Source organism: Anneissia japonica, unplaced genomic scaffold (genome assembly GCF_011630105.1).
Source record: "Anneissia japonica isolate Jap-2015-1 unplaced genomic scaffold, ASM1163010v1 scaffold3180_len207689_cov159, whole genome shotgun sequence".
Classification (NCBI taxonomy): domain Eukaryota; kingdom Metazoa; phylum Echinodermata; class Crinoidea; order Comatulida; family Comatulidae; genus Anneissia; species Anneissia japonica.
The window spans coordinates 145,666-163,092 of record NW_022741082.1 but is presented as its reverse complement, the minus strand read 5'-3'; the positions used below and the strand labels follow the sequence as shown (position 1 = coordinate 163,092).

Sequence of the window (17,427 nt, the reverse complement as noted above, 5' to 3'; positions counted from 1 at the left end):
GAGAAAAAGCCCATCTGGAATTGAAGCCTCTCTCTTTAGTTTGCAAAGGTAGCCGCGAAAGGAAGCCCATCTCGAACAGATAATCAGTATAATATGCATATATTAAAAAGAACACACACTATTATTAAAAAACAAAAATTTAACTTCGCCCAAAATGTTACATAATTCAGTATACCATTGAAGTCAGCCATTTCTCTGATTTATTTGTGCTGTTAATTAAATATATTTTCAGGGAAGCAAGCAGCTAGGAAACTTATTCCAAAATGTATGGGTTTTGGTTTTTCCTAGGTCACGCAAGAGTATGTCAACCGATAGAGAGCGCGCTTTTGTTTTTGTAATAAACATTTCGTCGGTGAACGTTTATTTCTTTTCTGTCGGTACACAATAAGTCTGCATGAACTATTTAGGTAGTGATCGGGCACTGAAACGTATTAAATCAAAATGGCTAGTAAGAAGACTGGTGGAAAAAATTCGAAATGTGCTAAAGTTGAATCCCAAACTGAAGTCTCATTTCCAAGGAATTCACGCAGGTTTTTGAGAAGCTCTTCTCTTACAGGCCACGATGATGGTGATTCGGGCATGGGCACGAGCAGTGGTGGTCCAGTGCGCTTACGTTCAATCCGACACTGGCGCAATACATCAAGAAATACTAGGCCTAGGTCTGGGTCAAGTGACAGTGATGAGGACGAGCAAGGTTCCGGGGGAGGAAGAAGACTACACTATTATTTCACAGGGGATTCGTCATGTAACAAAACACAGGCTGTAGCTGGCGGTGATGGAGATGAGGCTGCTTCATCTGATGTTGATGATGAAGATCAACAAAAAAGTAAGGATATTAAGATCAATACTTTTTTTGACAGTATGTACAATCAATCAACAAAAGATTAAACCATACTGTAATAACACTAGTACTACAGTATGGAATGCAACCCAGGCATCGAACTTAGGCCTACATTACATAGAATGGGGGAGGGGGAAGGAGGGGAGGGATGTTTAAACATTTTGTAGAAGTGGTTTGGCGCAGCGGGAACGATTTTGGTTTCCCAACCTCGAGGTCGGGTTTCAATCCCTCGCTGTGAATTTCGCTTGTGTCCTTGAGCAAGACACTTTATCTGCATCATTCTCTTCACCCAGAAGTATACTGTAATAAGTGGGGTTACCTCCTTCTGCGCTGATTACCAGCAACAACACTAAGCATGTGGACCAAATGACCAGGGAAAAGAACTTCAGCGCCTTTTGTAACTGAAAGGAAAGGCAGACCTGCCAACTCGCTCGATCCCGTCGGGTGTCACCCGATATTTAAACAAATCAGCATTGAATCTAATTTTCACCCGATTTCACAGGCCACCCCCCTCCCCAAAAATACTCTGCTTTATGTATAATTTGATTGATTTGATCATTATTATTCAATGAATTCGCTGCCTTTGATCGCTTCGCGGTGCAATAAACAAGCAGTCATTTTCAATTCAAATGTCGCAACCAACGGCTAATGATTTCTAGTGAAGGGATTTTATCGACTTTTTTGGTGTCTTTTGGTTATTTCTGGAAACCTCCAGATTTTTTGGTAAATCTCCAGATTTTTTTAAAAGATTCTTAAAAAAATCTCCAGATTTTCATGACCCAAGGGTTGGCAGGTCTGGAAAGGTGCTATACAAGAAACAAGTACTGTAACATATTCTGGTTTCTAATATATAAATAAATAATTGAGTTCTGGAATCTTTCTATGTTCTTTCTTGATTGTTTTGCGTACAGCAGTTGCCAACTTTTTCAAAAAAGAAATCTGTGAGAACTCGCAAGCAAGCAATGCACCACTAGCTGGGGACCACCTAGGGCTACCTAATTTTTTTTCGATGAGGGGCCTTATTATTTGCTATTTGCTATTATTTCGATGAAAGAAAATGGCGGTATGTAAAACACAGCATTCAATAATTGAAGCAAAAACAACCACTCTACATTGTATTGTAACACTTATTTTCATAAACATCTCAATTATTGTTTTTAAAGGATTTAAACTAAAAATATTTCATAAAATACAGTTATTGATTAAAACAGTAATTTTAATCAAGGTGTGATATTAAGAGTGAATTTTAAGGTGTTTTAAAAAAAAAAATTAATACCAGTACCAGGAGGTACTGACTGTGAACTACTGCAATTGACATGGTAGGCATCGACAACATATCTATAGCCCCTATCAGACAGAAAATAGCGCAATAATACCCTACAGTAGTAATCACGCCGCCGTTATTGCCGGCGCATACCCTTTCACACAGCTAGTTAAAATCCGGTAATAATACCGTATCCTGTCTGAAAGTAAGTCATAAAACTGCTGCTTTGCAAATGTTTTTTAATGCTTGCTATGTTTGCAATACATATAAATTGAGAAACAGAAGGTTTCTAATGCATTTCGTTCAAGTGAAGAAAGAATTTGAGAAGCGTTTAATGCGAGGCCGGCTCGAATTTCGAGCAGCTAGGTGCAGGTGATTTTCGCGTCTAAAGAACCGTCAGCTAGCGATTTCATCGGCTTTGTTAGCTGCAGCCGCGGTTGATGGCTGCTCGTGTGACCGTCTGATTTGTTATGCCTCAGTGCTTAAGATGGCGATGAACCCTGTACCCTTTCACATCGAGCAAAACTCGCTACGGTGTTAATGCGGTATTAAGACTAGGTCCCAAGGCCTACATGTAGGCTTCTAAGCCTACTCCGTTAATTGTCAGGGTCCAAACGTCTGGATATATTTACACTGATCTACCACACCATATATGGTTTTGTTTTGCTTAGTTGAATCCACGACGGTACTAAATTATGAATACGATACTTTGCTCACCCGTACTCTGTAAATATAGGTAGGGTAGGCCTGAGGCCTGGACTACACAGCAGTACGGATGGATGATCGCCAGACAGTTGACTCATTTGTATCTTTCATGATGAAAAGTCGATGCCTTGTTGTCAATGTTGGTATAGGTAGACATTCTTAAACCACCATATGGTTAATTTGACGATTATTGTTGTACCTTTGGAAGAATAAGAAACTTATTCCTCCGTTGTCTACCATCCTCGCGTCACAAAAAAACAAGAGACCTGCCAAGTTAACGAAAACCCCAAACCATGTGTGCAGTGTAAGTGGCGAGACGACGACCAGAGTAGTCTTATCAATCCAGCCGCTGTTTGTTCATTAAAAAATATCGTTGCGACTGCTGTATTTCCACCGAAAAAACTTCTAGATATTTCGTTTTTTTCACAGAAAAATGATCATTTTTTGTTATATATAGAAAAATAGCAAATAGTAAAAAAAAATCTATGCGGCTCAAAATCAGTGTGGGCGGGGACGTGAAGCTAACAATTAATTTTATTTGGGCTAATAGTGAACCTTTTATTCATGATGTACAGTAACTTTAAGCATACTGTCGTGGAAAACAGATTAACAAGCAAACAGACTGTGCACAGTGCATCACTTGGTAATTAAACCATACAGATAGCAGCGAGTGTAAAGGGGTGTCGTTTAGATTTCTACGAGCATACTGGGTTTGCACTATCTACAACCTAGGCTTACTCTTTGCTACATTAAGTGACTACAATGAATGGCAGATGATTTATTTATTGCATATGCCATTTGCAAATCATTATTATATTAGTGTTAAAATCTTCATCCCCGAGTAACTTTGAAATCTCTAGATTTTTGTTCATCCGTAGTAAAACTTGCAAATATTAAATTATCTGTAAGTCTCATAAAGTTGGCAATGGTTTTGATCCAAGTACTTTTACTTTAGGAAACCAATTGGGTGCTAAATTATTACTCATCATAATGAATAGACCACATTTAGTCACCAATGGTAGTAGTGGGTAGAACATCAAAACACACCGCAAAGTGGAAGTTTTATGTTAACTTTAATTTTAAATGATTTAATATGTATCACCAATTTCAACTCTGCTCAATGCATAGCATATAGGACTTGTTATTGGGCAATGTTAGTGTTTTTGTACCCACTAACCAAGATGCTTGTGATGTCACAGCCCTTAACTAATTTGATCTATTGATAAATTTTACATTTAGTCACCCACATATGCTAGTATGTTTTTATGTTTAAAGTTATTTTAACCTAGAAATTGAATAAACGAATAAAAATTTCAATCTGTACATGGTCACAGGGACACCCCTTGACCCTTTGATTGATTGAGATTACATTTGTGTGTTGAAATACAATTAAGTGTGAATAGTATGCTAACGTAATTAGTTTACCAATTTCCATCCATGTTTAATTATTGAAAGTCATTTCATACTTTAAAAAGGCATTAACAACACATTACAAAAATTCAAAATTAATTGAGCATTTATCGCACAATTAACTAAAAGTCAAATATTGACATGATCAAGTTTATTATCAATATATAAAATAAAAAATAAAAATATGGGTTTTTAATGTGTTTGCATCTTTTTCTTTTAGGATTTGATTGGGTCTGGGACAAAGAGTGTAAATCACAGGCAAGTCATGTGACTTCTGATGAGCATGAAGTTCATTTTCATCTTGAGTATAGTTGTGGAACAGCCGCATGTCGGGGGTCAATGGAAATGTCCGATGGGCAACATTATTGGGAAATCAAGATGGTGTCTGCGGTGTATGGTACAGATATGGTAAGCATTAACCATCTACATGTGTGTAAATGTGGGGGTGGGGGTGCTGGGCTAAGTATTAACCATCTAGTGTGTGTGTCCACAAGGAGATACAATATTAATACTTTTTAGTGTAAAAATAGGGTATGGTTTTACAGATCCAGTATGCACACTTTGAATTTGTCACATTCAACATACTTAGAATCATAGAATCTTATAAAATTATCAGCAGCATTGATGACAATCATTAAAGATAAATCCAATCATAAGTACTGCTATGAATGCATATTCGGAGATCTGGACGCCCACAGAACAATACCAAAAACAGATAAGCAAATCCTTTATTCATTCTTTTTAACAACCTCAAGTAAAAGTTTCAATGTATTATATACCATTGCAACACTATGTTTTGTTTTTAGATCCTAAATTCTGTCCTAAATATCTATCTAAATGTATCTAGTTTTATAATACCACTTGTTCGTTTAGCATTAGAAAGACAAATTTTACTTTGCAATGTATTCTTTCTTTCAAGTAGAGACATCTTCCTAATTAGAAATTTGCCATTATGCACTATAATGAACCCAGTACATCATTCGAGACAAGTAGGGGATGAGTCGGGGGATACCTTTAGTGTACTGGTACAGACACTGATGAGTGACTAGAGTTGCTGATACCGGATGAAATCTATTAGTCCACACATCAAGCGCCATGAATATCTTGTTTAGATTCTGTCGCTATACAAATCTACACTATTATATTACACTACTGTATTATCCGTGTACCACTTTAGCCAGACTTGACATGTGGACACATTGTCAATTGATTGCATGGTAGAAGGCTAAAGTCGAGGACATTTTGTGATTGTCATTTGCTTCGAGAAAAATGCTGGCCTTACACTTACTTGAAATTAATTTTTTTAAAGGTCTTTTTTCCCACATCAATCGTTTATTTTAAAGAGTAATAAATCTTTACATTTTTTATCTATTTGCCCATTGATACGAGCTGATTCAAGGTTAAAGACTACCAGTACACAGAAGTGAAAAAACAATTCATAGTGTCGTATCACATCTTAATGGTAATCTTAGTGTTAATACATTGGTATTTTAAAAGTACCGGTACATTATAAAATTAATTATTTTACAGAAGTAAAAAATTATTATCATAGTATTGTATCGTATCTTAATGGCAATCTTAGTGTTTTGAAATTGGTATTTTAAAAGTTCCAATACTGTATATTATTATAAATTAGTGATTATTCATTAATAAATTTAATTTTAAAAAACTAAAATATTATACTTAAAGTTCACCCGTTATAAAATGTTAATTATAAAAAAAATAATGAACATGTTTATTAAAAACTATTGATGATTTATTGTGAATAGATTATACCATAAGATTATACTTATGGTTACATATTAAAATGTTTATTCCAATAATTTATGCAGTCTTCATGCCCAACTTCAAAAAGAGTTAGGCTTACTTCCTGAATAGATAACAAGGGATATTATAATAAGCACCAAAGATAATTATAAAAAGCTTTAAGCTAATGAACTGTTATGATGCTTTAATGGAACATCAGAACAAAGAAAGAGGGCCATTTATTTTTGTTGAGTTAATTCTTCTATTTGTAATTAAACTCAGTACGTATTCTCTAAATTGTTGATGATCCTAACAACATTTTGGCAAAGCTTAACAATTACAAAAAAAAAGTAAATCATTTTAGAATTCTAAAATGTAAATATTGTACTGTACATCATTAAGGTAAATACTGAAATATAAGCCAAGGGAAAATTTGAATTGTTATCTGACTGCCCCTATATATGGCAAATGTAAATTGTAATAAGTTTACTGTAACTGATAACATAATTTTTGCTTTAAAATTACCAGCACCAATAATTTGCAACTTCCTTTCTTACATTTGTAATAATTCATCTCTGTTTACTACAGTTTTCAAACAGCAGTTAACCTTTAAGCAGTTTCACATATAAGACAAGGGTTAAAATAGCAAATTATGATAATCTCACGTTAAATTTATGTTTTTTAATTAATGCTTTTTTAGGAGTAAGTCATTTTCCAGGAGATCCGCGGTGGCAGGTTGAAGGGTATGGGTGGGGTAAAGGGTAGAGGGTGGGGAAGGGAGAGGTTTTATAGATAGAGGGTCAACACCTCAGCTCCACCATGGTTGGAGGTGAGGTAAGAAAATTTATAATTTAAGCATCTCTAGATGGCCAGAAATGGCCCTCTCACACTTAAAGTTGAATATAATTTTTTTCTACCCCATTTTTTCTTAATGATTTTAAAATATTGATGGGCCCCCGTCATCTGGCTAATAAACTTTAATTTATTTTGCTGCACATAGTCTGACTTCTGAGAGAAAATTTATGAATTTGATAAAAAAAATTATGAATTTGAGATGGGTTAATTTCCAGGAGGTTCTTGCTTGCTTGCGTGAGAGCGGGAGGCCATCTCGACCTCCGGGAGACTCCCACGAGTTCCTAGGAGACTCGGGACCACAGCTTTTTAAACGATGATACAATGAAACCAAGCCTAGAATTACAAACATTTATGGCGATTTGAAGGCTAAATGCAGGCTTGTTCCTAGTGGATCATATCGAAAGAAAGAATTCCGATGGTGAAACAGGGAGTTGTCTTTAACACCCAACATACAAAAATCGTCCAAAAGTCTTCTCAAACTCAGGGATCGTCTTATACTTGATACTGTCAGTCAATCATAAGATTTTACTTTTAAACAATGACAGGACCAGTGTTTCCAAGTTGGCAGAAGTTACTTCCTGGAGGCCTTCAAGTGAGGTCTCTTCTAATATTATTTTGAGGTGCATAGTGATATCCATGGCCGAAAAAATGTGCAAATATCAGTGATACTGATATCATTGTTAGCACATACATAGTCTATCATTTGTACAACAGGAAAAATGAATCGACGAAACATTTACTCATCATGTTACCCTGTACTGTAGAAGGACCGTCAGTATGGAACCAATTTTCTGTGTAAAACAAAGTCACCAGTCGTTGGCTTTGGTTGTATTGTAGTCATTATGGACCATGAACATTATTTTTGGTGTCAAATTGTAGTTTCCAATTCTGTTGATTAGAGTTACATTACTTACTTTTCACTAGTAATTTGTTTATTTCAGTTAACAAAAAACAAACAAGTATATGACAAGTTAACAAATAAAAAGGGTTTAAAATGTTTTGAAAAAATGATGAGGTAAAAACGTCCATAAAACTAAAAGAAATACAGTAATTGTATGTTTTGTCGATAAAAAATAAAAGTAAAAAAAGACAGTACAGTATGTAGCTATAGATAAAAGTAAGAAGTTTTTCAATTCAATTTCAATTTTGATGGACTTCACTTTTACAACAGTGGCACACATAAAACAAGTTTTATGGTGCATCCAAAATACCTTAATACAAAACAAAATTAAAAAAATAAAACTTAATTGTAAAACCAAAAAGTTATAATGCATAATATTTACATACACAGCAGTACAGGAGGCATAATGTGAATACATTATAAATCACATTAATTGCACTAGTAAATTTCACATTTACCAAAAAAAAAAAAAAAAAAAAAAAAATACCATTTTTACAATCTAATATCCATGGAAACATTTGGTTCTGTTATGTTTGAAATCTGTAAAATAGAAAGCAGAGGCATAGGCTGGTTTAATCCTTGGGATGGGGGTGTGGAAATTGGGAATGTAGAATTGGGGGTGCGAAAATTTAGAAGCGGAGCTAAATTGCTACTGTATTCCTATGAAAACTTATTGGTCATTTCTAGTATTTTAACTCATTAACTCACTAACTAATGTGCCGAATGTAATAAAGTTTTGTTATCATGGTGAAGAAATCACTTGAAGCTCCAAATGAAGTTACAAAAGCTAGATTATGTATAGTTTTAAACAGTACCAACAAAAATATTGCTAAAAAAACTTGTGTCTAACCTTGGTTGAAGGAAAGACATACGAGAAGTTACTGGTTTTACCGGTTTTATAGTACTCGTCAGAACGGCCGTCGAAATTAGCCTCAAGGCTATTATTAGATTACACATGTATTTGAGTTTACGTCCGAACACAGACTTTGTTACTTTAGTAAGGTTAAACTACAGTATCACAGCTGGGCCTGCAACTTGAATATTGTCACAACTTTCTTTCACTTGTATCCATGACCTTTATTTACTTTGAGTTCATACTTATTGTTCTTTTAATCTCGGACTTTGTCGGCCTTAAGGCCTTGGCATTCTGTGTCAAGTGTCAAAATAGTTTTCTATTGATTGAGATGCATAAATAACTATGGTTTTATATGTAACTCTTCAAATTATTTTAAATTACAAATTTTTACCCAGATACCCATTCCCAATTTAAATGAGCCTTCACATTTGCTGTAACCCAAATCTTATTAACCAATTAAATGTGAGTCTGTTTGAGGTGGTCAGGGGTTAAAACACAGTTGGGCAAATTGCGGCCCTACAATGTTTAGGCTATCTTTGAACATGGATCAATATTATTATATGTTACTATATCAATATATTATTAGTTTTGTTTTTAAAATTTGCCCGAAGTAGGATGAATAAAGATTTGAATTGAATGAGTACGAGTGTGAAGAAGGCCTTCTTTCTTGGGCTCGTATTCTCGAAAGTGGACTTGTTACTGTAGTCCAGGATTATCTGAAGTCCTGTACTAGTTACAGTAGTCCTAGGCTAGAGTTAGTCCTGGTTATTCTCGAAACCTAGACTAAAGCCCCTCTCCCACCTAGGTTTATTTCACCTAAGAGTCGTACGATTTCTACGAGTTAAAACTCGTGATCTTTGGAAAGGACCTTATACGAGCTTATTACGTGATAGCTACGAGTGAGGTACGACTTTATGGAGTTGGTTACGAGTTATGTACGAATTATGCCGAGCAGAGCACCGAGTTAACTATGAGATTATTACGAGCGTTTGTACCGAATTAGATATGAGTTAGGTACGAGCCAACTCGGTGGGCGCTCGTACTTACTCGTACTCGTTTTTGGGTGCTCGCATCAAACTCGTAGATGACAAAACCGCAGACGAGTATCCAGAGTAGTGTACGAGCTATGTAAGAGTACCCCAAATACTCTACGAGCTACCTAAGAGTTCTTCGAGTTTACTACGAGTTATCTACTCATGGCGATAATTTTGAACATGTTCAAAATTAGCGCCACGAGTTCAGAGCTGCTACGAGTAGGTAAGAGTCCTCTCCGAGCTTTCCGAATCGTCCTACAAGTTTTTGCAGAGTTTGCCGAGTTAGCAACTCGGCATTCTCTTGTAACTCATATGCTGAAAAAACCCTGGTGGGAGAGGGGCTTAAGTAGTCCAGAGCTAGACCCTGGACCAATATGTAAATCATGGAATATGCGAGGTCAAATGAATATTCTCTATGGCAATGCCTTATAAATATTACTGCTCATGCTCAGTACATCTGTTTGAACTGTTTCTCAGGCAAATAGGGATATACACAGCCAAATTATGTTTTATCTTATTTATAGTGTTTTGATTGTAGTATCAGAATTGTGTCCTACACACTTGCACAGTAAATTTGTTTTTAGGTGAATAATTAATTCTGACAACTTTAAAATTGTTTTGAAAAATCAATATATTTCCCTAAAATTAGAAGGTACATGGTACTTCAACAGCTGAATCCTTGTCGATGACATGTGTAGCCTAGAATGCATTCAGCTTATATGTTTACATTTTTCAGTGTACAATAATTATATGAGTATTGAATAAGGAAAACCACTAAAAACAGAAATGAAATGAGAAGTGGAACATAATTTATATTCAAATTTTATTATATAATTATTTCAGTAACATCCATAGTAATGGTATATTCAGCTAAAATATAATGTTACATATCATACAGTAAATCAGAATATTTAAAACCTTTGTTCTTCATTTGATTGAACGGTAGTTGGTAGGCCTATCATTTATTTAATGATCGTTCATTTGGCTCTTGTTGTCCTTTCTTCTATTTTCTTACATACCAATTAAGCCTTAAATGAAAAATAGCACATACTACAGTTTATTTATAACATTATTTTTATTATATATTAGCATAGCATAATTATTATTCAAATTCATTATAATATAGAATAAATATTAAATTAAAGTATAATTATATAGACCTATTGTTTCATATTGTATATTGTAACACATGCCAATGAAGGAAATAAATGTTAGTTTTGAGTTTGAGTTTAAGTACTATAAGAACTTTTTATAATATTAATTATTTTTAACTAAAATAAATAAATTCATTATAATTTATACAATATTTATATATCATTTTATTATTTTAATATATAATAAATATAATAAAGTATAATTATAAGGGCCTATTACAGTATATTCTAACCTTTCTAATATTATTTTCACCAAAAATATTTAAATTCATTATCATAAAATATAATGCAATATTTTGATTACGCTTATTATTATAATTTAAAAGAAATTTAGCTATTTATTTTAAAATGTTCGTGTATGAAGTGAAGCACAAAATTCATTGCACTTGCAGTAGCCATCTTTGTTACTCCACTGTTAAACCAGGGGTCACAGCGGACTAAAATTCGGCCGATTTAGTCCAGGCCTAAACCTAGACTAAATTTAGTCCACTTTCGAGAATACCACTTTCAGATAGTCCTGGTTTAAATCCAGATTTAGTCCAGGACTAAAGTTAACTCCGCTTTCAAGAATATGGGCCCTGGTGACCAAATGCTCTTACTTCATCAGACAATTAAGCTTCAATTTGAGCTGATGAAGCCTATTTAACTGTCACATTTGTGCATACTTAAGTGCAGTATTCATTACACTAAATTAGAAAACATTTGTAACAGTTTCATTCAGCACAAAGACAAATATTATTTTCATGATCTACAAAATCTTATTTGGTCCCTGAATTGTCATTGGACCTTTGCACTTGCTAAGGTCCCATAAAACAATAGTGTAAATGTACATAAACATGTCCATTTGTGGGACAACACATGTGTTTGTTGGACATGTTCGTAACACTGTTATGATTTATGAGTTGATAAGTTGATTGAAGACCATTTTCAGTAATTTCTTTAGCAAATTCTGCTTTTTACACTTACTAATCTGCCTGCTTTTTAAAGTTTCTTAAATTAGTAAAATAGTTTAAAAAAAATATAACATGAGAAGTAAATTCACCTTCCTAGTACTATAAAGTTAAACTATTGAGGACACTATTTGTATCAACTTGCCTTGACCTTGACCTTAGTATAATGTTAATTGTTTGCCAGATTTTATTAGAATTGTTTACTCTTATTGTTTTCCTAATCAAAAGGCTTGTTCATATAAGTCATTGTGATAAACTTATCATGATCTATTCATCATGATAACTTTAGCATGTTAGGGTGAAAAACATTTATACCCTCCTGGAAAATGGACGGTTCTGAGTCGCCCACTACGCTCTGTGGCTCTGCAAATACAATACTTGAGATTCGGTTCTCCGACATAATATTGTTGGTGTTCGTAACTCTGGCTATAATTAATTCATGAAATACCGTAAAGAAGAGTTAATGTCACAAGTTAAATTTTATTAGTCAACAAAATACAGTAGGCCTATCTCTCAATTCGGAGGACCTAGAGTAGAATTTACACTAGACTAAATGAAGATGCATCTGCATAGCCTCGAAACATTATGCGAGTAAATGCAGCTGTGCACAATCTATGTCTATAAACTGAAATATCTTTGTGATAGCTAATTTAACACTTATTCCTTTGAAGACAAAATTCCAACATTTAAACACCTTTAAATGCCCTCTAAAGATCATAATTTTCTTTTTTTTTTCGTATGTTTGGAAGGGGGCGGACGTGGCCCCAAGTTGGCGTAACCCACCCATCGGCTCAGGGCCATGTCTACTGGCTTCCATTTTTTCTGGCTAAACCCCTGATTTGAGTTAAATTGATTTAATGTACCACAAACTATATGCATTGCCCATGAACATATTTCATTATGTGATACTTGGTTTTCTAATTATTTTTGTCATTGTGGTTTTTTTTTTTTATCTTAGATGGTTGGTATTGGAACTAAAGAAATAGATTTCAGTCACTATGCACAGACGTTCTGTAGCCTTCTTGGCAATGATAACAACGGTGAAAGTTGTGGGTTATCTTACACCGGTGCCTTCCATTTTGCTGGTTCGACTAACATGTTTTGTGCAAAGTTTGGCCAGAAGGACATAATTGGCGTCCATCTCGACATGTGGCAGGGCACCCTAAGCTTTTATAAAAATGGCCAGCGTTTAGGTAAGTAGATATTGTCATCAATTTAAAAAGTTTAAAAACATACAAGCTTGAGTACTTACTGTACATGTTGACTGGCATTTACAGGTAGTGCATTACTGTATGTACACAGCACCAGACAACAATCATGCAATGCTCAATCACTAATTGGTACGAATTGTTTCTGTCATTTGACAGCTTTTGGAAATAGAAACTGATACGAAGCAAAAGGTTGCTGTGTAGTGTTATTTGTGAATTACCACACGAGTTAGGTTTTATTTTTTCCCCTGCGTAAATAGGCCTTTATACTTTTATGAGAGTAAATATTGTATATGGTCATATTTAAAAATAAAAGAAGATGCATGATTTCAATGTTAAATTAACAATATGCAATTCAGTCATATTTACATATGTATTTCTTTGTTTTTTTTTTAAAGGAGTTGCAAAATCTGGATTAATTGGGAAGTCTTGGTACCCAATGGTGTGCTCAACTGCTGCTCGCTCAAGCATGCGATTAGTACGCTCAATCTCCTATCCGTCCAGTCTTCAGTTTATGTGCTGTACAGTTTTACGCAGACACATACCACAGGAGCAAAATGTACTGAAGGCGCTTGCTTTTCCACCAGGCTTGAAAAATTATTTGAATGATCGTTTGGGATGGTTGCTAGGTTCTCAAGTTGATCTGACTGCCAACATACCATGTCACAATAAAGCAACGCAAACCTTATTGACAATCACAGGGAAATTATTTTCAGCTGGACAAGATGACACAAGCGATGAAGTATAAAAATGAGTTGCGTTGCTTCGCATGTAAATAACAATGAAATCCTACATCTCATATGTGTTGCTTTTGACGACGAAAGGAGAAATCATTGTAAAATAACGTTAAAATTGGCATTGAATCATTATTGTCTTTTCAGATATCATCACGGCACAGAATTTGGCCAGCTTTTAAAATAAAGTTTGATGCCACATGACCAAAATGCATATATATTATCTATAATGGATAATATAAGCTATATATTATCCAAGGATTCATTTAACTTTTTTTTCTTTGATTTTATTCTTCCTTGCTTTTAAAAACAATTTTAATTGATAACAATTTTAATTATCCATGTAAATGTTACATTAATTTTTCATTGAATTTTTTGAAATTCTGTGGAACAGTGGTATGGCACATGGGTTCCAATAGAAGTATTGTGAATCCTGGTCCAAATCTGAGACAATTCACATTGCTTGTTTGCTGGGGCAAGGCACTTTATTTGTCTCTTCACCCAAGAGTAACAATTTTTACCTGGTAGACCTATAAGGAATAATTCTGGGGGTGGGGAAGGCATAAATATGGTGCATTATAATCAAATGAGAAGGGGTGAGAATAAGTGATGACAATCTAGATGTAATAAACAATTCAGTATTGAATATGCTGCAAGGAAATCAGCTGTAGTCGCCAAATTCAATTTTTACATAAATAAGAAACAAAGGGCAATTTGTCTAAGCGTTGCTCTTTTTGCAATCCAGACCATCTCATTGTGCTGCAGTTTGAATTCATTGTCTCTGGTATTTATTGATGAATTTAACCTTTTTTTGAAGTGGTTTACATCAGCAGCGAAAATATTTGATGTTGTATTCATGCAGATCCTCAAAATATTTGCTGTGATTTGTTTCTTATCAGGGTCAAAGTATAGACCAAACAAGATGTTTATCAGCATACACATGAATGTGTATTAGACTCGGGCTTCACACCACACATAAGTAAGAATTTATGTGTACACAACAGTTGTCCAGAGCACTACTTATGTTGCCTCACTGTTCTTAGATGGCCGGGGGAAAAAAAAGTGCGAGTCCATTTTCATTTTGAGAAGTTTAAGCCCTGTCCAGATTATTTTATTTGACAAAAACATATAACATATGGTCATGATGACATCACATCATGACCATATATAGGCACATCTTGACTATATATGGTCATGCAACAGTTTTGTTTGTCAAAAACAATATGATAGTGTAGACAAAGCTTTAGGTGGTACAGTAATGCAATCACAACAGTTCACATTAATCACTGATTGTATATTTTTCCAGTTATTAGCATTTATATTATATCATCAACTGTTTTGAACTCTGACATTTTTCTATGTGAATATTATCACAGTACTGTATTTGTTGAATCCTATGTCACTAAACCCTATTTTATTAGGACATGTACCCTATTGAGTGTTAAATAAGGTATGCTTATTTATGGGTGTACTAATTAGAGTATACCCACAACTTGTATCGGTGTTTCTTCCCTTTTCTCCTTTTTTTCCAGCAATTAATTTTCTATACTATCTGTAGTAGTGCTAACTTATATTTTAGGTTCAATTATAGGCATTGTTATATTACGATACATTAATATAAATGTATGGAATATTAGGTGAGGTAAAACTAATGTAATAGACAAATCACTTATGGTGGAGATATTATAAACACATCATTTTAGCTAAAGAGTGTGACCAAGATCTTTGATTTTTGTTTCATTGTCTTGGTAATGTGGTATACGTGTACATTTTGTGCTATAGCTAATTAATAATAGATAATACAAATATTTTTTTATACCATATCATGTAACACTGAGTTACTCAGCTACAGGATAGAATAAATTCTGTAATGCTCTTTGAACTTATACCTGATTCACTCAAGGGGGGTTGGTAGGAACAAAGTTTAGGTAGGGCCTTGATGACTAAGAGAGTAGTTGTTAGCTGTTAAAATAAAATATGACTCATGATGCTTAGCATATTGTTTTTGTTCAGCAAATTTCCATTGGGGGATGTGCACCAAAACCCCATGTAGTTATGCTAAGTGGATTGCAACACAGATGGATGGGTGGGGTCTAGGTTTGGACCTATTTGGGTAGGGAATATTTCCTTCTTACTCATTTATACTATTTTTATGTAAATATTTTGAAAATAAGTGAGTAATTTTTTATCATGGATTTTAAAATCATAAATTGATGGTTTTCAATAGTGTACAAAAAGTAAACTTTAACTTATTTTGAATGTATTCAATAATGAATTTATAATCATTGATAGACTGCTAGAGTTGATGAGATTTTGTTCCCAGCACAGTAATTAGTACATTAAAGTGTATGCGCCTTTTATTGACTTTAGATTAATTGTATACTCTACACACAGCAATGAGATCTTAATGTTGCAGGGCTGCCTTTTATGCGCTGTCAAATCTATGATTTGGCTATATATGGGCAAATCACACCCATTTATGGGTAAATCAGCAGTATGGGTCACATTGAAATTGATAATGTAGTTGCAGATATACACAACATATGTAATTTGTCCATAGAGTTTAAGACAGTATTGTGTGACACTACAGATAAAAGCTGTATACTAATTGTGCAATTATAGCATGCAAGCATTTTTATGAGGTGTTATGAAATTTTTAATTATGCACAATAATGTTTGAGTGGTGGTGCTACTTCGCAGTAATTTTGGAGGTGAATACATAAATGCTCACTGACCACACGTCTAGTCAGCACTAGTATTATTACAGATAACTCTATGGATAAAATACATATATAGACAGTCAGTTAACAGCTTATAGGTACATGAGGGGTGGGGCCTTGAATGTTCTCATCTTGAGGTAATAATCGTATGATGTCCTCATCTGGAATAGGAAGATTGGTTAATGGTTGGGATATCCCCAGCAAAGAATGTCTCCCTTCATTTCGGGTGATTTTCGTAAGTTAGGCATTATTAGCTAAATAGTGAAAAGGTTTTTTAAGTTGAGAGGGGGTGGCAGTGTCCAGTAGAATGGATGAAGATGAATTTTAAAGACATGTTACTAAAATTGTGCAATGTGGATTAAGTGTTGATGCAAGTATTCAATTGACTCTAATAAGACGTACGTTTAGTATACATTAATGTACTGAAGTGTATAAATAAAGTCTTATTTATGTGAGTGGTGATAGATATGATGTATGAATGATTGTACAGTACAACTATTAAATAAACATAATTGTACAAAAAAATCTAAAATATAACTTTTGTTGTTTGGTTCAATTTGAAATGACTTCTTGTACTGTAATAATTTACATGTAGGAGCCTGGATTTATCACTTAATGCCCAGTAAATATTGAAGATCTTTTGCTCTATGCACTGTTTATGTTTAAATAACATAGAACGAATGTTACTCTGAATAAAGAGAGGGAAGCCATGATTCAATGTTTTGATCTTCATTGGGTCATAGAGTAACCTTCGTTATATGCTCTATCCATAGTGATGAATCTAGTAGTGAAATTCACATCTAGTGCTTTCAGAAAACTAAAGTGAGCAAGCCACAATTGTGACTGCATTGTCTGCCAATAAATATTAGGAAAATCCGTAAAAATTCAGTCAAGCTTTGGAACAGCTCTTTTAAAAGAAATTCCATCCAGACACATTTATAATAAATATTTTTGCCAGTTTACAGACATTTTACTGTAAAAATGCTTAAATTGATTACCAGCTGTGCAAAAGAATATTGGAAAGGTATAAATAAATATTCGGTACCAGT

General features: G+C 34.2%; 1 protein-coding gene across 1 annotated transcript; it reads left to right on the top strand.

The window, feature by feature from the left end:
* The first annotated feature begins 340 nt into the window (after positions 1-340).
* Positions 341-16,915, top strand: LOC117118561 (SPRY domain-containing SOCS box protein 3-like). The gene is made up of 4 exons (XM_033263175.1): positions 341-826; positions 4,441-4,628; positions 12,675-12,909; positions 13,323-16,915. Exons 1-4 carry the CDS (start codon positions 442-444, stop codon positions 13,670-13,672), a joined length of 1,158 nt encoding a protein of 385 aa, XP_033119066.1. The 5' UTR covers positions 341-441; the 3' UTR covers positions 13,673-16,915.
* The last annotated feature ends 512 nt before the right edge of the window (positions 16,916-17,427 follow it).

Coding starts and splice junctions, on each gene's coding strand:
- LOC117118561 (XM_033263175.1), top strand. CDS start 442: ATGGCTAGTAAGAAGACTGGTGGAAAAAATTCGAAATGTGCTAAAGTT. Junction 4,629..12,674: donor CGGTGTATGGTACAGATATG/GTAAGCATTAAC, acceptor TTTTTATCTTAG/ATGGTTGGTATTGGAACTAA. Junction 12,910..13,322: donor TAAAAATGGCCAGCGTTTAG/GTAAGTAGATAT, acceptor TTTTTTTTAAAG/GAGTTGCAAAATCTGGATTA.